We start from the raw sequence: 24,183 nt of genomic DNA, 5'->3' as shown, positions 1-24,183 counted from the left end.
TTGGATGACATATTTATGGTCTAAATTGTCTCTTATTTCTTCTCTCATAAAAACATGCAATCTTAATTATTTTTCGGCTCAAAATTGTATCAAATTGTTTTAGTTTTAGTAATAAAAATACATTTTACTTATACATATTATGCAACTTAATTTTCCACAGCAGCGCGTCGAGTTATTCGACATGAAGCATATGGAAACGGAAAGGCAAATCTGGGATGCCACAACGCCTCAGAAAATCAGGGTATATACAAAGGATAAAACGAAACCTTCAGAAGTTCAGAACTTCATAAGGCTTCAGGCTAAGCTAAAAATACACCCAGCACAGCAGCATTGGTTCCTGGTAAAAGCCATTTGACCATTTAACTTGCCATCAACAGGAGCTAGGGCGTGCTGGGATATATTTTTACAGTCAAGTGTTAATGCAAAGTATAGCACTGTATTGCAAACATGCCATCTTTAAAAGAGGTCATACAATCAGAAAACTTTTGGGCCACACTGTTGAGCCCCATAATTTAGCTGATGCTGTTAAAATTCCCAGCTGACAGATGCAGTAGAATGTATGAAACCCAATATGCTATCTTCATGTCCCGTCACTAGGGTTCCAGTAGAAATCGCTTCTTTCGGTGGAGTATCCATATGGAAGATGAGGTCCATAAACAACACTGCCATCCAGAAACGTCATCTGGTCCATCTGTGATGCTGCATGATAAGCATTAGAAGGACCGGGTTGATTTGGGGTGTTGAGAGGCATTGTTTGATATGCATTTGAAACATTGACCTGATCAGGGGTGTTGACAGACATTGTTTGATGAGCATTTGAAGCACTGACTTGAACAGGGGTATTGAGAGCTGGATAGGCGTTTGAATTGTTATCCTTTTGATTAGCCTTTGCCCTGCTCCTAGCAGTCCGTTTGCTTTCCACAGGACTGTCTGCACTAAGCCTGACCATTTGCTGCTGTATTTCACTCAGTGGACTGCTTGCCAATTTTGATTTAACACTCCTCTTAGTATCAGAAGACTTGTACTCAAGCCGATACAGCGCTAGAGCATCAGAATCATTGGTTTCATATTCAAAAAGATGCCACTCATAGTTGCTGGATGGTTGTGGATCCATGTAATAGGACCTCTTCAGACCTCCAAAATCTTTCATCACTTGCTTCCTTGATTCATGCCATCCACGGCCATTGTAATCTGGCAATGACCTTTGCTTCCGATTGCCGCTATCAAATGCCCGTCTTGGTGTGTCAAAGAATAGCCATTCTCTAAGAGATTCACCTTCAAGAAGAGATAGATCGAAAAGCTCTGCCAGAACAGAATGAAAACAATAATTAGCACAATAATATGCTGATATAACTATTCAACAACGGGATAAAAGTAACATGGCCAAACTTACCAGGTGCATTCCAAGGAGATTTTGTAGTTGCAGCCCCTTCACACACAGGAATACCAACATTTTTTCCTTGGACTTTTGCACTAAGAGCAGCAAACAGAGGGCCATCTTTCAAATCAATCCCCCTTGGACGCATCACAGGTCTAGTCCCTAGAAGGCCATCATCATTCAAAGCTAAACCGGCATGGTAAGGATTGCAGTAATGTTGACACTCATCTGATCCTCGAACAGGTCGACCGCAGTCCCAGAGTGCACATTTTGGCCCCAAATATTGAGAAGGTGATGGGCACATTGTTGTGAGCAAGTCTGACATGTGGAAAAAAACATCTCCAGAACTCTGCGCAGAGTTATTTGCATCAACAAATGAGTTAGGTGGCAGATCTAATGGCAGGTTGTACTGTTGATGTTCCAGCTGACCAATCCCCTGCATGGTATTGGGGCCGTCTGGGTTTGAGCCAGGAAGATTTATCTTATAATCATCATCTTGAAGAAAATCATCAATGTTGAGTTCATGATCTATATAGTACAGCTGCAATCAAAGGGAACATAGACTTAGCCCAAAAAGCAGTCAGCAGGGAAAAAACAAAACCAACATGAACACTAACAGGACGTGCAGGTTACAACCACCAAACAGATGAAATATTATATACAGATAACAGATAGCATGCATGCATATACTGACCAGCACATTGTGAGATTCACAATTTGCATGCTCGAAGGCACACAAAACAAACAAAGCGTAGCTGCATCAAAAAGATATCCTGAAACACATATGTCTTCATTAGGTGGTAAAGAAGAAACATTTTAGGTGCATTCTCAGTAGCTTACGGATTATGGATTATTGTGGCCATGCTTCCCAAGCTCCTAAATGGTACAATTTTTGCAGAAACTTTCTTCATCAGCATTTCTAAGGAAACTTTTTAAAATCAGCTTGTCAACTTTCTAATATTTATTCATTTGTTTTTTTCCCTCGAATAATTGTTGTAAACTCAGTTTCATCCATCATCTAATGAGAACACCCTAACAAAACTAAAATTTGAACACCGACCAATTTGGATCAGAAATTCAGAAAGACATTTAGCAAATAAAACAAATTTTGGAAATTTGGTTTCACTGGAGCAAGGTATATCACGCTGCCTCAACATGCATCTTCAGGAGGCCATTATTAGTTCCTACTTACACTTACGTTAACCATGGAACAAGTTAAACTTTGTGGACTTGTGCTCCTCAGAAAGCTACACAAATAACACAACACACTAACACATTACTCATCATTGAACAGTAGATTTGCTGAAGCTAGCATACTTAAGTACAGCACTCAAGCATTGGACATCCAAGTTAAATCAAGAAGTACACAAAAAAAGACACTGTCGAGTTGTGACTGGTGGCTTGTGCTCCTCCCAAGACTAGACAAATAACACACTAATAGAGGTCATTGCCAGATCTAATAATCTCATCTAAAGCAGAATGAAGTTAGTTTGCATACATAAACTTACATCCAAAATTGGCACATGCTATATTACAATTTTGGGAGAAATATATTGAAAAGGAAAAATGAATTGTAAATAGTCCAAGCCTCGGAAAAGCAATTCTGTTATTTGCAAATAGAGTTAATGGTTCAAATCGAATGGATTGTTCTGCTAAAAGATGCATTTTCATACCTTACATATAAAATAGCAATTAACTTCTTCTGGGGAATACTAAGGAATAGTTGGCAGTTGCAGAAAAACGCTGTATGTAGTAAAAAAGTGTGTCCTGCTTGGCTGAATGCCCAAGCCTAAAATGCAACAAGGATAACAAAGCACAATGAACCATTCTGCTAGTTTAAATTGCCTCAACAAAACTACAATATTGCGAAGGATTGCATGAAGCATCTGACAGTATTAGCGAACGATTGAGCAAGCTCATAAAGGTGAACTCCACAAACAACACAAAGTAAACCTCTCACTGACAGAATAGCCTTGCCTATAAGCTCCCTAACACGATCAATATCACAGAATCAAACAATTTCCACTCATCGATGAAATGAAAAGAAGACCTGTTAAAATCCAATACCTGATCATGGAACATTGCATTGGTAACACCAGCCATTCCTCCGCAATCGCCCTGCATTCCCTGACCCAGATGCGGGGCAGCAGTAGCAGCAGTACTTCCCATGACAGCCTCACCCTGCAGATTCTGGCCGCCATCCTGCCCATGCCCATGGCTCTGATGAGAAGATGGCATTTGCTGCAGCGGCGATCGGGGAACCATCAGCTCAGCGGCTCCCCCCGCCATAGTCCCCCCCTGTAGCACGGGGCTGAGATTATGGCCCTCATGAGAAGATTGCATCGGCATAGGCGATCGCGGCATCACGAGCTTGCTGGTGGCGTCATCCTCCTCCTCGGCCCCGGCCAGCTGCAGCAACCGCAGCGTCTCCGATGGCGGATCCGACGCCTCCCGGTTGTTACCCTGCGACTGAGAGTTCTGCGGCGGCGCAACAGTTCGGAGTCAGCATCAATCTACTGCACAAGTAAAGGAGGAAGGGGGGAAGCTAGGGTTTGGGGGGATTGCCTGGAGGGAGGAGGCGGGGGAGGGGACGTTGAGCTCGGCGCGCCACTCCCGGAGCATGTGGTGGACCTGCTCCTCGAGGAGGGCGGCGTCGGCGGAGCGGCTCTCCTTGCGGGCGGACTGGAGGCCGGAGAACATCTCCTGGAGGTCGTCGACGCGGGTCTTGGCGAGGTTGCGGAACTGCTGGTGCCGCGAGGAGGAGGGGGACGAGCCCTTGCCGCCTGAGGAGCCACGGCCGCCGTCGCCGCCGGCGGCCGGATCGCCGGCCATCCTGCCGATCAAAGTGGCGGCGGCGGCGGTGTGATTGGAATGGGGTTTGGTGGGCGAAGAAGAGGACTCTCCTTCGGTTGACGAAATTTGGTGAGCAAAGTCCTTGAGAAGGTTTATTTCCTTTTCCTTTCCTTTTTGACCGCAATATATGGCTTATGGAAAATATAGATTTCACAAGTAGAACTATGTTCTTTTTTTTTTTTTGATAGAAGTAGAACTATGTTCTTGAGAACACTTTAACAGACTTGAAAAACCAATAGAGAATAGAGTACAGAATAAAAGCCATGAACGTTTTGTTAATAGTGTGTCTATAACAAGCGGATCAGAATTAGTTTGATAAACTAACTGTTGTGGATAAGTTATCGAACCCACGTTGTTACGAATTAGTACTCTATCCCAAAATAATTATAATTCTAAATTGTTTAGCATATATTAAGATTTCAGAGGAAAGATTATAATGACCCTCATTGAATGGGGTATAAATAATAGTGAAAGAGTGATTAAGGGTATAATAAGGAGAAATTTGAATGGAGAGTAATTAATGTGATAATTAGTACTCTATGGTAACAATTATTTTGGGATAAATTTAAATCCTAGAAATACAATTATTATCAATAGTCTACTTTAAGAATATCTAAATAAAACAAATAAATAGCAATGTTAATTGAGCCAAAAGACTTCATGTCCCCTGTAGTCGTGGATCGTGTCCACCTCCATGCTGATCTTCCACCACCTAGAGGTAGCGTGAATCACCGCCACCTAGCGGCCCAATGCCGCCAGACTACTCTTGCCATCCGATAAGTGATGATAGTATAAGGGCAGATGACTTGATTTATTGGCTCAGAACCAAGGCGTCGTTGGCGGCTACCGACATACATAAGCTTATGCTGGGTCAAACAAGATACCTGGGAAAGAAATTTGATCCCATAGGCAAAGCTGTCAATTTACAAAAATTCTCTCTCCAAATTGGTAGGAAATTATAAAATAATGCGTACTATGTCTGCTAGCAAATTACTATATTTTTTTTAGTGTCCTTGAGTAAATTCACATCCTTGCAATGCCGCTAGTAAATACCATAATTTTTGTTAGTGTCTTGTAATAAATTTTGCCTTAATTTTAAAATCGATATGTACGTAATGCCATCTTATGGAGCACTCTAGGTATGGAGCACACAATGAGGGAGGGGGGCGCTGATTAGCGACCAGTCGCGCCCCCCGCGCGGCGCACGGTCACTTTTTTCTCTCTTAGTCTCTCTTCTCTACAGCACATGTATATACTATATGAGATAATCCATGAAATGCCATTGACAAGCATCTAAGTCCCAGAAATGTCATCGACAAGTGTGAGTTCCAAGAAATGCTATCGTACAAGTGATTGTCCCAAAAATGCTATCGCCGTTAGGGTTCCGTCCATTCCGCGCCGTTAAATACACTGTTCATCCTATAGAACTTTAACGGCGTGGAATGGACGGAACCCTAACGGCGATGGTATTTTTGGGACAAAATCGTTTGTACGATGGCATTTCTTAGAACTCACACTTGTCGATGGCATTTCTGGGACTTGGACGCTTGTCAATGGCATTTTATGGATTATCTCATACTATATATACATACGTATAAACTTTGTATACGTATATACAAAATTTATACGGTGTGTATATATATATATATATATATATATATATATATATATATATATATATATATATATATATATATATAGACACACACGTATGTATATATAAATATAATTTTTTTATATGTATACACTTTAAATGTAAAAAAAATAAACACATGTATATAAAGTTTGTGTGTACGTATAAAAAACCTAAAAAATACGTGTATATAAACTTTATATATGTGTATACAAACTTTGTATACGTGTATACAAAAATTGGTATATGTCTGTATAAAAACTCAAAAAATACATGTATATACGAACTTTATATATGTGTATACAAACTTGGTATACGTGTATAAAAAATTGGTAATACTTATGTATAAAACTCAAAAAATACATGTATACAAACTCTATATACGCGTATTATTTGTACGTATACAAAGTTATCATACGTACGTATTAAAACCGAAAAAATACTGAAAGAAAAAAACAGAAAAAAAAACTAAAACAGAAGGTACGAATAAAAACCGAAAAAAAGGGGAAAAAAGGGGAGCCAACGCGCTGTCTGCAGCCCCCTCTCCACGCGCGACACGGTCGCGAACTAGCAATTTCGCACAATGAGGGACCAACTAAATCACCCACGGAAGTGACTTGGAGTGCTACGGAGGGATGGTTGGGCTTGGCAAGTAGCTGGTTTGGGAGGTATTGTGATTGAAGAGATCCTAGACACGACTTAGGCTCTGTTCGTTCCAGGGTGATAGGGGAGATTGAGTCTTGTTTTCCGCGCGCACGTTTTTTAAACTACTAAATGATGTGTTTTTTGCAAAAAAAAAAATCTATAGAAAAGTTGCTTTAAAAAAATCATATTAATCCATTTTTAAAATTTAAAATAGTTAATACTTAATTAATCATGAGCTAATGGCTCATCTCGTTTTGCGTATCTTCTCAATCTCCTTAATCCCCTTCTACTCAGAAGAAAGCCTGAAGCAATATGCGGTGATCCCTGGGAGAGTTCTATGTGTTCCTAATACCTGTTTAAAGAGCATCATTGATGTTGCAGCTTGGCCTGGGTGTGTAATTTGTGTAGCTCTATCTTTGCGGTGCCCCGTTTCTCCCATTGAACGGGCGGTACATCAACAACCATGTTTGTTGTAAAATGTTTTACCTTCTCTCAATTTCAATAATATTGGCCAGGGCTTTTTTTCGTCCCTGAAACAGTGAAAAGAAATGATCAATTAAGAAGATTATATATGCATAGATCAACAAGGAGATATATGTTCATCTGAAAGTATAACGATTTCATGCAAAAACATGCATGGGAAAACTATTTTCATCCCTTGAGAAATGTCCTCTCGTTTTCTTAAAAATCATCCAAACGGTTATAATTTTTTTTGAAAAAAGTTAACAACACTCATATAACATATCTATACAACTCCACATAATCTTAAGTCCAAATTAAACTCACACATCGAGATATTAAAAAAAAACTTTTCAGCGTATAAATAGTGGCGTATTGTTTACTTTTTTTTATCGATGTGTAAATCGTCTGAACTTGGTTCTTGGTGACCCGATACACATCATGTTAATTATTTTTCAGAAATTTTTATAGAAAAAGTACCGAGGAGACATATTCCTCGAGAGATTAGAATCCACTCCCATAAACATGGGACCCCCCGATTATCAGCGATGTCTGATGAGATGGCAAATCAATTCTCTCCGAAGTCCGATTATCCTATGGAACGCATGCTGCATGCACCCGACACACGTGATATCTACATATGTATTGTTTATGTACGCATTGTACTACCTGGTCGTGTTCACTGATCCTAGCTTGGTTGTTGTCACTAACGTTGTTACGATTTTTTTTCTTTTTGAGGCAAACGTTGTTACGAACTTACGATATCGATTCAGCAGCATGATGATCTAGCTATGCACTACCATTTGAATATTTCTCTCTTAAATGAAAGACATATATACGAGCACACATCATTACTATGCATGCACACTGCACGCATACTTCTCATTCGTGCATTCTAAATGAAAAAAACTTTAATAACAAGGAAAATAGATTAAAGTGCCCCTTATTAATACCAGGAAAGTAGTATTAGTGGGTTAATAGATAAAAAAAGGAGAAATATTTTTTATTTGTGGACCGAGTATAAATAAGGGGTTAGAAATTAACCAGCTTGATTCATGAGCAACTCACTCATTTTTCGTGAACACGTTTCCCAAACTATTAAACTATATGTTTCGTGGGAAAAAAAAAACTTTATATATAGATTTTTCTTTGAAAAATAAATCTATTTTTAAGGTTATAATAGTTAATAGCTAACTAATCACTCGTTAATGACCTTTCCAGTTTTCCGTATCATGAAAAACTAAATCTCACTCGAGTTGATGAAATGAACGGGCCCGTATTTTCAAACAAATTTAAATTCTAGAAATTACCTTATTTTAGGGAGGGAGTACGTGCTAAATGGACCAATGAATTCTCTGATTACCAAATATATGGGGCAAAATTTGTGTTAATTAGCTCAGGCTGCATTCACACGAAATCAACAGTAGGTGCATAAGATCTGATGAATCCTTATAGTATATACAATAATACATATATGTGCATAGAAATGCAAAGCGAGAATCTGACATGCAATCGTATTCAATGTAACACGAGCGTTTAAAGCTTTTTTATCTGTCATTTAATCTTCGAAAGCTAGAGCAACCTATAAATCCGGCCAACCCTGACGATCGAGCTGGATCACCCAACTTCCTATAATAATGGAGCATGTGCATCACATGTAAAACGACACTAATAATTAATTAATTAACTAACTACTTTTAGAGGAAAACTAATATTTTTATAGTGGAAGATGAATAGTAATACAATAATTAGTTATAAATTCTAGAAAAGTAAGTAGCAACTTCCTACTGAAATGCACATGCCCAAATACCATTCTCCCAAATTAATCTCCATGCACATTTGCCACCTAGGCCTACATGTCAGTCTCAGCCGTTACCTGGTCCCACATCTCATTTTTTCGAATGATGATGAGGCTGGCATGTGGGTCCGGGTGGCAAATGTGTATGAAAATTTAGGAGAGTGGTCTTCGGACATACGTATTTTAAGAGGATTTCAAATACAGGTGATGCCATTGAGTAGGTGATGCCATTGATCGAGTGCAACTGGCACGTCCACGATCTATATAAATGGTGTGTCCTCCCTGTCTGAAGAGAAGACACAGATCAAACTAATTAAGGCAGTGCATGTCATGGGGAGCTTGGAGCTCAGTAAGAACAAGTGCAATGGCGGGCAGGAAGTTAGCTTGCTGGATGCTCAGCTCGAGCTCTACTCGAACACCTTCGCCGTCATCAAGTCCATGGCACTCAAGTCGGCGCTAGACCTCGGCATCGCCGACGCCGTCCACCGCCATGGCGGCGCCGCCACCTTGGCCGAGATAGCCAGCGAGGTGGCCCTCCACCCGTCCAAGATCCCCTGCCTCCGCCGCCTCATGCGCGCGCTCACCGTCTCCGGCGTCTTCGCCGCCGCCGTCAAGCCCGGAGACGGTGGTGGTGGTGAGCCCGTGTACGAGCTCACGCCGTCGTCGCGGCTCCTCGTCGGCTCCTCGAACCTGTCCGGCATCATGTCCATGATCCTCCACCCGACGCTCGTCGTCCCCTTCCTCGGCGTCGGCGAGTGGCTCCGCCGCGACCGCGAGCCGCCGGAGGAGGACCCGTACTGCATCTTCAAGCAGGCGCACGGCCGGAGCCTGTGGGAGCTGGCCGGCCGCGACGCGGCGTTCGACGCGCTCATCAACGACGGGATGGTCTCGGACAGCCGCGTCATCATGGACTACGTCGTGAGGGAGCACGGCGAGGTGTTCCGGGGGATCGCCTCCCTGGTCGACCTCGCCGGCGGGCTCGGCGCGGCGGCGCAGGTCATCTCGAAGGCGTTCCCGGAGGTGAGGTGCAGCGTGATGGACCTCGGGCACGTCGTCGCCAAGGCTCCCGCCGGCACCGACGTCGAGTACATCGCCGGCGACATGTTTGAGAGTGTGCCACCGGCAGACGCTGTCTTCCTCAAGGTATATATAAAATATATATGTCGGTCTATCAAAATTAATTAAACCTGCTAACAATTCTCTTGATCAGTGTCTAATGTATAATCCAACGTGACATCTTTATGGGTTTAGTCCATAACGAAGAACCAACAAATTTATAACGAACTGGCGGGAGAATCTTCGGTTGTTTTTCAAAATAATAAAAGTTTTCATTGATCCTAGTCAATTACTACTTCCGTCCTAAAATATAGCAAATTTTGACTATAAATCTGGACACACAGTTGTCCAGATTCATAACTAAAAATGCTTACATTTTAGAACGGAGGGAGTACATCCATTGATCGATGTAATTGCACCATAAACACTCCTAACATCTACATAGCTAAGATATATATATATATATATATATATATATATATATATATATATATATATATATATATATATATATATATATATATATATATATATATATATATATATATATAGAGAGAGAGAGAGAGAGAGAGAGAGAGAGAGAAATATATTTACATTTTTTTTGTTGTCTTAATGTTTGCTGCATATTCAGTGGGTTCTACATGATTGGGGCGATAACGATTGCATCAAGATATTGAAGAACTGCAAAAAATCCATCACTCCTAGAGACAAAGGAGGGAAGGTCATAATCATGGACATAGTGGTCGGAGCAGGGCCGTCTGACCAGAAGCACAGGGAGGTACAAGCGTTGTTCGATATGTACATCATGTTGGTCAATGGCATCGAAAGAGATGAGCAAGAGTGGAAGAAGGTTTTTGTGGAGGCTGGATTCAGTGGGTACAAGATTATGCCGATCCTAGGTTTCAGGTCAATGATCGAGGTCTACCCTTGAAGGCGACCCTGGTGATTAGTTGGTGTGTGGAGATGTGGACTGTTAGAATGTTTGTTTGTTGTTGTGAGATTCACAATAGTGATCATTGTATGGGTGTGTTTTCTTGGTTGTATGTGAAATTGTGATTGGAATTTGGACCAATAATAAAGTGTGGTACTACGTTGTATGTGATGTAAACTATAGTAGAACGGTACACGTGGACTATATATATTTATACATGCCAAGCACATGCTCGTCAATCATCATTGATTTAATAATTGAAACATCAATGCAAAATCTTAAAAGCAGAATGTAGCATCAAGATACAAATGTCGCTGCCATCCATACAAGAATGCATCATTGCAATCATGTAGAGGAACATTGACTAATAATTTATATATTACTTGTGATAATCATATTCTAAGCAGGAGTTAAGATAATCCAAGGGTAGAGTGACACACATGCATTACTACTCATTCTCATAATATATTATCTAGGCTAAGTGGAAAGAAAAGAGAAAGAAAATATATTTCTATACTTCTAATATACATAGTATACATACCTAGTTAACCAATATACTAGCTAATACCCTCTATCTGATGTCCTCCTGGTACTTCGAAAAGCCACCCCTGGCTGCCGAGTTCCTTACGACAGCCCGTCATGACCATACAACCGGGGCTAAATACGGAGGAATACCCTCCCCAGGGAATTAACTTAGGATTATATACTGGCGCGGAGGAATACCCGTACTGAGCTGTCACCATCAGCGGCACACCTCTCATCCGCAATATATAACCCCAAATAATGATATCTTGTAATCTAGACACCACGTCTAAACTACCAAATACTACTCTAATTTCATCGTCATGACAGAGTAATTGCATAAACAAACATTATACATGCACCAAAGCATCTCCCAGATAAGCTAGCCGTATATTCAGTATAACATGAACATAATGTAAAGTAGGTACTCAGATACTCGGAAAGTATTTCAATACCATAAATGTATTTAGAAGAGTATTCTAATAAAAGTACAAAGCTTACAAAAGAGAAGAGAAAAGCTACTAGAGCCATACCCGAACTCTTCCGAAGACTTCTGGACTCCTGATTTCTACTTTATTTCTATTCCACCAACTAGATACTACTAAACTAAACTTGAGATAAATGAGAGAGCTATTGCTTGAGGTGTGTGAGTGAAGTGAGGATGAGAACTCCTTTTATAGCCTCCCAATGACGGTTGGAATGGTTGGAAATACCCTCCAACCGTCATTGGGGGCTAATCCACACCGTCCAGGCGAAGCCCTGGATCGGATGGCGCTGAGGAGGGTTCGGCCGAACCTAGGGCCGGCCCAATCCAGCCCAATTTCGGCTGGTGGCCTCCTTCGTTGTTTTTCTCTGTAGACTTGTGAATTTTGGCCCAGTTTGTCATGTCAATTCTGAGTTCTTAGCCCATTCATACATAAGTCTGGTTCTCGACATCATCCGATTGATTTATCTTCTATGTTGATGTCAATTCTCCTTCACTTTAGTGTTATTCTCTACAAAATGTTAGTATACCTAATACTAGTGGAATATTATTATTCTAACATATTTATGCATTGCAAGCATCACTAGTTCTCCTCTATTTTGGTAGTATTGACGGTTGAAACTGATTGATAACGACCGTCAACAAATATCAACCGAACCAGAGCAACCCAAGAAGTCAAAGCGATGTAGCCTTGAACAACACCAACGTAGCCGATACAATTGCCTGGGCCGGCAAAACGTAGGACTTAACCCTTCGCCAGAGATCAAAAATCGATGCAGAAGACCCACATCAGGTGCCACGTTCTGTCGTGATAAGTAAAAACCTCGGGAAAGAGGGTGGTGATTTGCCGAGAATAGTTGTATTGATCTGTGAGATAATTTACAATGACCCCGAGTGTATATATTTATACCCATGGGTAGATACTAGTCCTTATTAAACAAGAAAAAAAACTTTCCTAAATATAAAAGGAAAACATAATGTCATTATCGGACACTAAACACACTTTCCTAAAGATAAAAGGAAACTAACAAACTCTTTCTAATTAATAGATAAATTATCATGCCACATACTCCATCAACTCGGTCACTTCTGGATAAACTTCCTTTAATAGATTGATTTTCTTAACTGAATCTACTAAGAATCCAATTATTGGCGACTTGATAATTCTCATCGACCAATTTCAGAACATTGAAGCCGATATTGACTCTAGGCCGATGATGACTTTGGGGCTTATCAAATTCTGGCGTTAACAGTTCCTCACCACTAAAACACTCTTGGAGTCTAAGCAATTTTTTATAAGGGGAGTAAGTTTCACCTAACATGATCATGAAAATCTATAAAAAAAATTATGAAATTTAAATCGAACATTGTGAAATATAGTTTAAATACAAAACGATTTGTACATAGTACTCATACTTTATAAGAATTATCTTCAATTATATGATGCAACCTAGTGCATAGTGAAACTTATTTTAACATACCTAGATGTAAATCGCTATTTTTTGGGAGAGGATTCTTAATCCCTTAAACAAATGCTAACTTTTCCTCTCAAATTCAATGTAAATGGATGGGAAAAATTCTAAAAAAAATTTGGCAGTGTAGAGTAGAGTAACATTTACCCCTCCACAAAAAAGTCATATTCAAACTAGATCTATGAATTAAAAAACGAAAAACACAAATTCAGACGTGAATAGTATCAATACTATTCATTGCATGAGTTGAGTTTTGACTTGTTTTTTTTAAGTAGTCTATGTACATGGTTTGAACGATTTCAAGTTTTTTTTATTTAGATTTTTTACAACTATTTGAATGGTGTTTGAACAAAAGAGGGATCCCCCTCGTGAGTTTAAAACATTTTCCCCCATTTTTGTATACTGTGTTAGCCACTTCCAAGATTATAGTGGCGCATTCTTGTATAGATTGCAGTGACATTTATATCTTGATGCTATATTCTGCTTTTAAGATTTTGCATTGTTGTTTCTAGTATTAAATCCGTGATAATTGACGAGCACACGTTAGGCATGCATGAATAAATATAGTCCACCCGTGTCGTTTTCCTATAGTTTACATCGATACAACATAGTATCACAATTTATTATTGGTCTGAATTCTAATCACAATTTCACATACAACCAAGAAAACACACCCACACAATCATCACTATTGTGAATCTCACAACAACAAACAAACATGCTACACTCCACATCTCCACCGAGCAACTAATCACCAATCATTGATTTCACAATCACAATCACCGGTGTCACCTTCAAGGGTACACCTCGATCATTGACCTAAAACCCAGGACTGGCATAATCTTGTACCCACTAAATCCAGCCCCCATAAAAACCTTCTTCCACTCTTGCTCATCTCTTTCAATGCCATTGACGAACATGATGTACATATCGAACAACGCTTGTACCTCCCTGTGCTTCTGGTCAGACGGTCCTGCTCCGACCACTATATCCATGATTATCACCTTTCCTCCTTTGTCTCTAGGAGGGATAGCTTTCTTGCAGTTCTTTAATATCTTGATGCAATCGTCATCGCCCCAGTCATGTAGAACCCACTGAATATGCATCAAACATTGAGACAACATATTCATTTTTCTATCTCTTTAATACATTGAGATATCTCTCTCTCTCTCTCTCTCTCTCTCTCTTTGTCTATATATCTTAGCTATGTAGATGCTAGGAGTGTTCATGGTGCAATTACATCACCGCGATGTAATTGACTAAGATCAATGAAAACTTCTATTATTTTGAAAAACAATCGAAGATTCTCCTACCAATTTGTTTTAAAAACAATCAAAAATTTGTTGACTGAACCCATGACCCATAAGAGATGTCACGTTGCATTAGACATTATACAGTGATCAAGAGAATTGTTAGCAGGTTTGAGAGACCAACATATATATATACCTTGAGGAAGACAGCGTCTGCCGGTGGCACACTCTCAAACATGTCGCCGGCGATGTACTCGACGTCGGTGCCGGCGGGAGCCTTGGCGACGACGTGCCCGAGGTCCATCACGCTGCACCTCACCTCCGGGAACGCCTTCGAGATGACCTGCGCCGCCGCGCCGAGCCCGCCGGCGAGGTCGACCAGGGAGGCGATCCCCCGGAACACCTCGCCGTGCTCCCTCACGACGTAGTCCATGATGACGCGGCTGTCCGAGACCATCCCGTCGTTGATGAGCGCGTCGAACGCCGCGTCGCGGCCGGCCAGCTCCCACAGGCTCCGGCCGTGCGCCTGCTTGAAGATGCAGTACGGGTCCTCCTCCGGCGGCTCGCGGTCGCGGCGGAGCCACTCGCCGACGCCGAGGAAGGGGACGACGAGCGTCGGGTGGAGGATCATGGACATGATGCCGGACAGGTTCGAGGAGCCGACGAGGAGCCGCGACGACGGCGTGAGCTCGTACACGGGCTCACCACCACCACCGTCTCCGGGCTTGACGGCGGCGGCGAAGACGCCGGAGACGGTGAGCGCGCGCATGAGGCGGCGGAGGCAGGGGATCTTGGACGGGTGGAGGGCCACCTCGCTGGCTATCTCGGCCAAGGTGGCGGCGCCGCCGTGGAGGTGGACTGCGTCGGCGATGCGGAGGTCTAGCGCCGACTTGAGAGCCATGGACTTGATGACGGCGAAGGTGTTCCAGTAGAGCTCGAGCTGAGCGTCCAGCAAGCTAACTTCTTGCCCGCCATCGCACTTACTCTCAGTGAGCTCCATGCTCCCGTAACACTGTCTTCCTTCGGATAGTGAGGACACACACCATATATATAGATCGTGGACATGCCAGCTGCATCCAATGTCATCACCTAGGCGGTGTTTGAATTTCCTGAAAATAAAGATAAAAATTAAGTGTTTTACGTAAAAAGATGTGGTAATAATATGTAATTAATTGAGTTTTAATTATTACAGACTTGAAAAATGGATTAATCTTATATTTTTGAACAACTTTCATATAGAATATTTTCGCACTAAACACACCGTTTAGCAGTTTAAAAAACGTGCCACGAGTATACAAAAGTTTATCTAACTTTTGTTGGAAAAAAGAAGCGCTACTCAAGTCACTACTGTAGGAGTAACTCTTTCTATCATTTAATTAACTGTAATTAATTGTATTATTACTAGTATATTCATCTTCCATAATAAAAATGATTAATTTCCCCTAAAAATAATTAATTGATTGGTTACTTAGTGTTTTTTACTTGCGTAAAAAACGAGATTTAGAGGTAAAGACCACACATCCCTTGCTACTTTTCAAGTGCATCTCTACTTGGGGTGCATATATGCTCCATTTTTATAGGAATTAAGTTAGGTGATCCAGGTCGATCGTCAGGATTAGGTAGTAGTGACCGAATTCCTATCAAGCTATAGCTTCTGGAGATTAAATGACGGAGATCGATCAGAAGCTTTTAAACGCTCGTGTTAATTTGAATACTATTTCATGTTAATTTCTCGCTTTGCTTTTCTACGCAGATCGATCGCCCACTAATCAACCTGCATCGTCCTGTCCAATTTTATCCTCTCCAAGATCGATCCGTCTCCTCACTAGAAGTATTGTATTTGTCTTCCTCCCACCGTCTAATAAAAAACCACACCAATATTAAATGTGACATATCCTAATACTATGAACCAGGATATATATTTATCCAGATTCGTTGTACTAGAATGTTTCACATTCAGTCCTAGACTCCTTTATGGGAACCGATGGAGTATGCATCATTCAGTCCTAGACTCCTTTATGGGGACCGATGGAGTATGCATCAGTACTGTCAGTAGTTACTTGTGTTTCTCAATAATGCACATTAATTATGATGGTTGGGAGGTGGAGATAATTATAATCCATCTGTCTAGTAGAAAATCAACATAATAATATTATTAGATGTGACATATCCTAGTACTTCGAATCTGGATAATATCTGGTAATAGATTGGTTTTTGTGGGACGGAGGGAGTACTGCCGAAGTGCCATTGAATTTGGACGATGAGCTAAAGTGGGTAAAACTTTTGCCGCTGAATGACTATACCAGACTTTTATATACATGTTCTTAGCTATTCAAAAGCAAATGCTGTAAATAAACTACAATGAAAAAAATACAAAATCAACTTAAAAAAAAGTTTCAGAATTCAAATCTTAGCTTATAAGTATAACCGCAACGATGAGGATGCTAAAATATAAACTATTGCAACACAACATGCTTCTCCTTGCCACCAAAGAAGGTGAACCTGGAATAATGCAGCCTTCTCAAATCTCTAGCTCTTATATGCTCTACCCTCGTAATAGTTGAGGGCCTAGTTCTATTTCTCAACTTCAAACGTCAACTTACTCAGTTTTCTGTTAGCACGTTTTTTAAACTGTTAAATGATACTTTTTTTAAAAACAAATTCTATATGGAAGTTATTTTAAAAATTCAAATAAATCCATTTTTCAAGTTTTTAATTATTAATATTTAATTAATTATGTGCTAATGAAATTTTTTGTTTTGTGTGCGTCGAAAATCTCTCTCAAAACAGAGAGATCGAACGCAACCACCAAGAAAAACTTCATTGATAAGGACACTATCGTCATTGCCATGTTGAGAGAGGTCCCAGCCCCCGTCACTGGATCCATGATCAGAACCCCTCAATCCGGGCCACACCATGGACCCCACTGATGGGGCTAACGGGATATAGAGCACTACCTCTCTCATTTATACTGTGTTTAATTAGTTCATGTCAAAATTAAAAATTTGGTTGAAATTGGAACAATGCTATGAAAAAGTTGAAAGTTTACGTGTGTAGGAAAGTTTTGATGTGATGAAAAAGTTAGAAGTTTGGAACTAAACACGGTGTTACTGGCGTGGCAACAATTGATCTAGATCTTGCAATCTCTCGCTGGGAGTCGTGTCGAGCAAGGGAGGGATGTTGCGCTCCTGTCTTAGGTCGATGAAAATCAATGGATAGATGAGGAGGGAGTGGATGGGTGGTGCAGTGAGAACGATAGAGTTGGCGAAACCTCATAATATTGGACACGTTGCAAAATGGCAAGTACGACGACTAGTCACTGACGTGATCGATCTTGATGTTTCATGGTGCCCGTATCAAGCAACTACTGTTGTGCACCCGGCGAATCCAAACAATCCTCCAACATCTACAGTTCTACACCACTGACAAAGTGACACACTATCAAAACAGACAAATTAAAGTGACAGACTACCGAAGCTAGTACGAACACCACTGTTGGAAAAAGTGTTTTCGTCCCTTAAAAATATTGATTTTCGCAATTTTATTATTTTTACTTTATAATTTATATATGTATTAAATTTGTGGAGTGATATATCTCATGTGGTATCTTATTGATAACTCTTTTAAAAAAATTATGACCATTTCGGTGGCACGGGTATATCTCGTTAAGAACAAGCTTTTCTTTTAAAACACATAATTTGAGAGACATTAAATAAATAATTTGCAAACACATATTTTGATAGACATAAAATAAATAATTTGCAATAATAATTCGGTGAAGTAGCTGAAAAGTAACACCCTAGCGGCCTAGCTTCACAACTGTCAAAACAACACCATCAGGATACTCCAACTTAACTGCACGTGCAGTTGACTCGTATAGTCATACAGCATGCTACGTGTAGTTAAGTTCGAGGATCTGCTTCTGCATAGTCTTCATGTCATAAGCTACGGACAAACAGCCGAAATTTCAAGGTACAGTTACAGTCTTACATGCATCATGTGGCACCAACATACAAATGGCGCCGCTGCAATCCTTACAAGAATGTGCCGAAGAAATCTAGGAAGTAGCTAACACATTATTCAGTTTGTTTCAGCTAGGTAGCTTGATGCAACGACCATTTCCCCAGAGCAAACCATCAGTACTGCAGCAGCATCACATTCCCAGGGGAGCAGCAGCACACAGGGCATGAAGAGCACCGGGAGTAGAATGGCTGTGCCCAAACAGCTCCAGCACGGGCGGGTTTTCGCAACCAGCTTCAATGGCTCCATCATCTAGGCCTTCTCCATCTTCTCCCAGCATGTTGCCTGTCAGGGAGAAGCCAAACAGTCTGCAGCTGCTTCTCCCGGCATCCCTCTTGGGCAATCCGGATTCAGCTCCGCTTGGAGGAGCTGGGATTCTCGCCAGGGCGAACTGGTTGCTCGTGATTTCGCTCGGCGTTTGACGTTGTGTGCCGGGCCAGGTTACAGTTTCTGAGAGCATCTCCTGGGAAGCAAACTGGCTGACATGCATACCTTTGTTGTTGGTTCCGCTTACTGTTTCATGATTTGGAGCTGTCGCTTGGTTAAACATCAGAACCGACGAGGGAGAAGATACCTTTGACGATGACAGAGTAAACTGCGAGATGGGATGCCCTAGAGTTGAAGCTAGCAATCCACTCTGTGCAGCTGATCTATGCACAGAATTAGCAGAGACAACTCTGTCATTCTGTGTACGAGCGCCAAAAGTAGCTCCTCGGAACAAAGGAACTACTTGTGACATTTCTTGACCTTGCAAGACCTCTGGGAATCCAAGAGACTCACTGAAGCCTATGGGCTGATAAGTAAACTCTGTGTTCCGCTGTGGGGGCCCACTTGCTGGCATCATGTAGCCCCGCATATCAGCAGAAAATCTCCTATTGTCAGGAGATTGAAAGTTTGGTACACCAGGTGATTCAGAGCATACAACACCATGGGACCTAGAACCCCTAAATTCTTGACCTTGCAAGACCCTGTGGAAATTTTCAGTTCCCATGGAGTCCGGGTGACCATTTCCATCTACAAGTTTAATGCAAATTAGTTAACATGCATGAGTAAATGAAATTATATATATAGTACTGTTGGGACTGTGGAACCTACTAAGAAATGGAGTATCCAAACTGCCTTGAGGAAAGTGCAATTTGGTTCGCTTAGACCCAGATGACAAGGAATGGGTAACCGAGACACTGCCACCAACTCTCTCGATCTCCCATGGAGAAACTCTGTTTTGGTGGCTGCTATCTGTACTATCATCCCATCTTACCTGTAAAAATGCAAACAGAGAAGCACATCACTTCATCAAAGATTTATGGGCACCTAAGCCAGAGTAGCCATAAACAATGCACCATAAGCTTTTTACAGATTCAAATCAACTTCCATGACACAAAACAGAAGGAAACTTTGACTATGTGTCATTTTCCATTTTAGACTCTAAAAGTGTACGTAACAAATAAGATACAGGTTTGGCCATTGGCAACTCTTCTCCACATGTTACTTCGGGAAAAGGATCTTACTTGCATACTCGAGATTTGAGCAGTCATAAAATGAATGATTTTGCGATTCTTAGATCCATCTTACTTCTGACTATGGGTGGGCATTCGGTTTCACCAGTTTAATCGGGTCGGTTTTATCGGTTTTCAAAATGTTCGGTTTTCGTAAAATAGCAACCGAAGAACGTGCAAACAAAATAAAAACCGATGGAAAAAGACTGAACAAATTTGATTTGGTTTTTTCGGGGCACCGTTTTTTACCGAAGAAACATATGCCTCCATTATTCCTCCCTCTAAGTACCAATCACATGAAGCAAGAGGTGGGCTCATGCCATGCACGCATTGCACACAGCGCAGGAAGGCCATGGGCTCCACCGTCCATCCACAAAAGAACGGAGCATCACGCTCATGTTCCCAGATAGCACGAAACAAGGAGGCAGTTATGCCTAGACGACAACGCACATGAGGACTTCAGGTTTCTTCAGTGCGTTCTGTTCACAGCAGGCGGAAACCGGAGAACAGACCGACCACCAAAGTAGATCAAAACAATAACCACAATCATCTGAACACCCAAAAAAAGATACTTCGGTTTGGTTCGGTTCAGTGCGGTGGTTGGTTTTCGGGAGATTTATGCCCACCCCTACTTCTGACAGACGTTGCCAGGAGTTGAAACGTCTAATATTTGACAGAGCTTAGCAGGTGCTAGCAGTGAATCAAAGCAGAACAAAGTATCAGAAAAGCAGTGAATCTTTTTAAAACAATTGACTTTCAAAACGAATAATAAATTCAAACTTAGCACTCAGTGAATAAGCTAAAACTCTCAAGTCAGAAAACAAGTATGATATTCTCAATCTCAAATGCATACCAGTAGGCATTTCCATCTTGATCCAGGCCATCTTATGGGGTCAACTTCACTAATGCCTGAAATTAATCCAGCGGACCTGCACAGCAAAAATGTAACTTCATGAGATTTGAGATAGACTAATACCATTTGGTTGACTTAAAAGTGCAGACCTCTCATTAGCATCTTCACTCTCATAGCAAACTCTGAACCTCATTCCAATGGAAAATGGATGGTTCAGGCTCTTCAATAATCTCCAATACGGTACAATGAATTCTGACGCACCACTCCTGTGGGAGAATAGAAAACCCGAAATTACTTTCAAGTCACTCAAGCTATGCCAGAGTTACATTAAAAAGGCATTTTCTTGTATAAGTTTCATGTACCATACTACCATATATGATCAGGTAAAGGAAGAAAAAGAACAACCCTAAAGGATTACATAATTGTGAAGGGAGTTTTATGACTTTTAACTATCCATGCAAGCATAACAGTGATTAACTGGAACTTGAAATTTTGCACTTGTCTGCACAAACCTTGGGTTGAAACAAATGTGGAAAACACTTTTATTTTCCAAGGAACTGGCAACAGAAGATAGAATGCGTAGCTTTGAATCGCTGCTGTTGACAGGTTCAAAGAGGGCCTCATTTCTAAGTTGAACTGCTCTCCTTACACCCAATCTTAGTTGGCCATCATCACCTCTGTATAAAAATAACAATTGAAGCTTATGAAAAAGGACAAATGACAAAAGGAAGTTAACTTCATCACTTAGATAGATGATATGCTTACCTAAGAAACAAGACAGCATCCCCTGAGACTAGTTTTTTCCTATTGACAAATGAGCTCCATCCAATCGTTAGAAGATGCCTACGAGGCTGGCCTGAAATTCAAGAAGTTTTTTTTTCCACGTCACAATTAAACTGAGAGTTCACGTAAATGAGAAGAAAAATGCTGCAATGCATAGATTTATAGTGAAAACCAGAAAAGTGGTAGCACATCTGAAGAAGGAAATTAGTTGTGCTGATGCTTAAATCATCTATAAATTTCACACTGCTTTACACAGATTTTCAAGACTCGTGGCCAGCAATAGGTAAAAAACGCCATATTACAAACCTGATCCTCCAGCACAATAAATTACATCCACCTTACTTATTATGTTAACCTTAGCTAGTTAACTTTGAGCCTCTAATCAATCCAATGAGTCCTCAATACTACGAAGTGCTTTAACGCCTTTGCAAATTCTTAGCTCACTTCAGCAACCAAGTCCAGAAAGATTCCTCATTTCATACTATCAAATTAGCAAACATAGAAGGACACACATGTTCCAAATTCCGTACTACCAAGTAATAGAAAAAAATATTTCTCCTTTTAGTATATTGGATTGGCAACTTTCCTTCATGATCCAGACACAACTACAATAGTTTTCTACTTTAGAAATGCAGCCCCTTCTTAGTCCATCCTATCCAAATCTACCACCACTAGACATCTTTTTTGAACCCTCCTTTTTGGCCTTAAACAAGCACAAGCAGTGAGCATACCAAGTTCTCTATTGTGGTTTAAATTCTCCAAGTAAACACAGCGGACATGTGTATTGTATACAAGACAACAGCACAAAATCTAAAACAAATGTGTTCCAATCGTGCACCTCTATAAATATGCCTGAACTTCCATTGTGTGCCATGTAAGTCCACGGCAATCAGCTCTTGAGAAGGTCTAACTGTCTTATAGTCCTACAAAGAATTGAAGAACTACAGCTGGTTAGAGCAGCAATGCAAGTGACTATATCAGAATTTTAGCAGTTACATTAAAAGTTACAAGTTTTTCTTTTAAGTGTATCACCAAAGGTGGGAAACAGTCCTCTGCAGCCCGGCGAGGAACAGAGAAACCTCCATGGGTGCTTGTATCAGATGCTGTGAGAGTTTTGCAGAACATGTGTGGCATCCGGGGCTTCTTTTCTGCATCACAACCCTCCATCTCCCCTGCACCATCTTCACCTCCACCCTCGCGGAAGTTCCGCTGCAACATCTGAGTTCAATAGAACAACAGTGTTAGGAACACTTACCATCTAATTACATTTCCCTTGCTTTCAACACACCTACAGACCATGGAGACATCAAAGCTTACTAATATAGAAGGAGAGCTGCATTCACCATATACTAGTACTGTATAACACATTAACATCCTAAGCAAAGCAACTAGGTGCAAAAGAAAGATATGTCTCCAGTGTCCTGCCAGTGCATCCAAATTTTCCTTACTTTCAAGTTTCAACAGCCATCAAATCTGACTGATATAGAAGGAGAGCTGCATTCATATACCGTACAACATCCTAAGCAAGTGACGTCTCCAATGTCCTAACAATGTATCCAAAATGTAAAGCCAAAATGCGAAATGTAAAATGAAACAGGGAAACAATTTTAATGGAACAGTCTCTATCTGACTACTCTCCAACCCCAAGATCCCCCAATTAGAAACGGGAGCAGCACAAGCCTCTCGCTCTCTACAACTCAATCAGACAACTACCAAAAAGAGTAAACAAGTTAACTGCTTCCACTTCTCCCCCCATTCTCTAGAACTGAACTCGATCGCGCGAGAAAGTAGAGACGGCGCGAGAAATCCAAGCTGCATTTGCTCACCTCGCCCTCCGCCACCAACGCGAGCCGCGCGTACACCTCGTCCGTCGCCGCGTCCGCCTGCACGCGCACCACGAGACGCCATCAGAATACTACTTCTTTCTCGGCGAGGGGAGGAGGAGCCGGAGGTAGGTCAGTATCACTCACGCGCAGCTCGACGCCGACGACGCGGCACGCGACGTGCGGGGGCACGGCCGCGGCGCCGGCAGGCGGCACCTCGCCGCCGCCGCCGTCCGCGGCGAGGTGCGCCTGCGGCAGGTACACGAGCGCGCTGCCGCGCCGCGGCAGCGCCACCCCTGGCCCCGCGCACGCGTGCCACAGCTCCCCGCACACCGCCGCCGCCGCCCCCTCCTCCGCTTCCTCCTCCACCGTGTTCAGGTCAATCCCCATCTCCTCCTCCCTCCTCCTCCTCGCCGCGCGCCAAATTGGCCTTGATTGCGGTGGAGGGCAGCCGACGACGCCGACGACGAGCGCGTTAAAAGCAGCAGCGGCGCCGCGGCGGCATCAATGAATGCAACCTTCCCCCCCAATCTCTGGCTCTCGCGTAGGCACAAGACGAGCCAAGGCGGAAGCGACGAGAGGAGGAGGGAGAAGGAGGGGGGGCTCCGGGCTCCACCACCGTGGCGTGGCGGGGCCGGGGGCCTTGCCTTGCCGCGGCTTCTGCCGCTTTTGGTAGCCACTGTTCCCGCACAGGGAGGAGGAAGGGCAGGCTCGGGCGCCTCGCATC

At 41.9% G+C, this 24,183-nt stretch overlaps 4 protein-coding genes across 5 annotated transcripts; 1 reads left to right on the top strand and 3 right to left on the bottom strand.

Annotated features, from left to right (window-relative positions):
- Nucleotides 1-193: 193 nt before the first annotated feature.
- LOC4339316 (transcription factor VOZ1) lies at nt 194-4,325 on the bottom strand. Its single transcript, XM_015784923.3, has 4 exons — nt 3,944-4,325; nt 3,446-3,856; nt 1,394-1,919; nt 194-1,302 (listed from the first exon to the last, which is right to left on the bottom strand). The coding sequence occupies exons 1-4, from the start codon at nt 4,208-4,210 to the stop codon at nt 581-583; spliced, it is 1,926 nt and encodes a 641-aa protein (XP_015640409.1). The 5' UTR covers nt 4,211-4,325; the 3' UTR covers nt 194-580.
- A 4,722-nt stretch (nt 4,326-9,047) lies between these two features.
- Nucleotides 9,048-10,930, top strand: LOC4339315 (O-methyltransferase ZRP4). The gene is made up of 2 exons (XM_015783065.3): nt 9,048-9,909; nt 10,454-10,930. Exons 1-2 carry the CDS (start codon nt 9,097-9,099, stop codon nt 10,751-10,753), a joined length of 1,113 nt encoding a protein of 370 aa, XP_015638551.1. The 5' UTR covers nt 9,048-9,096; the 3' UTR covers nt 10,754-10,930.
- Nucleotides 10,931-13,822: 2,892 nt separating this feature from the next.
- Nucleotides 13,823-15,527, bottom strand: LOC4339314 (O-methyltransferase ZRP4). Its single transcript, XM_015782901.3, has 2 exons — nt 14,678-15,527; nt 13,823-14,325 (listed from the first exon to the last, which is right to left on the bottom strand). Exons 1-2 carry the CDS (start codon nt 15,479-15,481, stop codon nt 14,026-14,028), a joined length of 1,104 nt encoding a protein of 367 aa, XP_015638387.1. The 5' UTR covers nt 15,482-15,527; the 3' UTR covers nt 13,823-14,025.
- Nucleotides 15,528-18,219: 2,692 nt separating this feature from the next.
- Nucleotides 18,220-24,183, bottom strand: LOC4339313 (auxin response factor 14-like). Of its 2 annotated transcripts, none has more exons than NM_001420704.1 (10): nt 23,604-24,161; nt 23,460-23,516; nt 22,666-22,851; nt 22,472-22,556; nt 21,616-21,706; nt 21,363-21,527; nt 21,000-21,116; nt 20,851-20,926; nt 19,597-19,759; nt 18,220-19,515 (listed from the first exon to the last, which is right to left on the bottom strand). In NM_001420704.1, the coding sequence occupies exons 1-10, from the start codon at nt 23,844-23,846 to the stop codon at nt 18,635-18,637; spliced, it is 2,064 nt and encodes a 687-aa protein (NP_001407633.1). In that variant the 5' UTR covers nt 23,847-24,161; the 3' UTR covers nt 18,220-18,634. The 2 variants fall into 2 exon arrangements, with proteins under 2 accessions (NP_001407633.1, XP_066166376.1); XM_066310279.1 differs by having other exon boundaries at nt 18,423-19,515; nt 22,642-22,851; nt 23,604-24,183.

The sequence above is a fragment of the Oryza sativa genome, chromosome 5 (genome assembly GCF_034140825.1).
Source record: "Oryza sativa Japonica Group chromosome 5, ASM3414082v1".
Taxonomy (NCBI): Eukaryota; Viridiplantae; Streptophyta; class Magnoliopsida; order Poales; family Poaceae; genus Oryza; species Oryza sativa.
This window is presented reverse-complemented; position numbering and strand designations above follow the sequence as displayed.

Bases quoted from the DNA above. Each gene is read 5' to 3' on its own strand.
- LOC4339316 (XM_015784923.3), bottom strand. From the start codon at position 4,210: ATGGCCGGCGATCCGGCCGCCGGCGGCGACGGCGGCCGTGGCTCCTCA. The intron at 3,857-3,943 runs GCAATCCCCCCA...GCGCCGCCGCAG, and splicing joins CCCCCGCCTCCTCCCTCCAG to AACTCTCAGTCGCAGGGTAA. The intron at 1,303-1,393 runs GTAAGTTTGGCC...CTGTTCTGGCAG, and splicing joins ATCTCCTTGGAATGCACCTG to AGCTTTTCGATCTATCTCTT.
- LOC4339315 (XM_015783065.3), top strand. From the start codon at position 9,097: ATGGGGAGCTTGGAGCTCAGTAAGAACAAGTGCAATGGCGGGCAGGAA. The intron at 9,910-10,453 runs GTATATATAAAA...CTGCATATTCAG, and splicing joins CAGACGCTGTCTTCCTCAAG to TGGGTTCTACATGATTGGGG.
- LOC4339314 (XM_015782901.3), bottom strand. From the start codon at position 15,481: ATGGAGCTCACTGAGAGTAAGTGCGATGGCGGGCAAGAAGTTAGCTTG. The intron at 14,326-14,677 runs GTATATATATAT...ATGCATATTCAG, and splicing joins CAGACGCTGTCTTCCTCAAG to TGGGTTCTACATGACTGGGG.
- LOC4339313 (XM_066310279.1), bottom strand. From the start codon at position 23,846: ATGGGGATTGACCTGAACACGGTGGAGGAGGAAGCGGAGGAGGGGGCG. The intron at 23,517-23,603 runs GTGAGTGATACT...GTGCGCGTGCAG, and splicing joins TCGTCGGCGTCGAGCTGCGC to GCGGACGCGGCGACGGACGA. The intron at 22,852-23,459 runs GTGAGCAAATGC...TATTGAACTCAG, and splicing joins CGTTGGTGGCGGAGGGCGAG to ATGTTGCAGCGGAACTTCCG.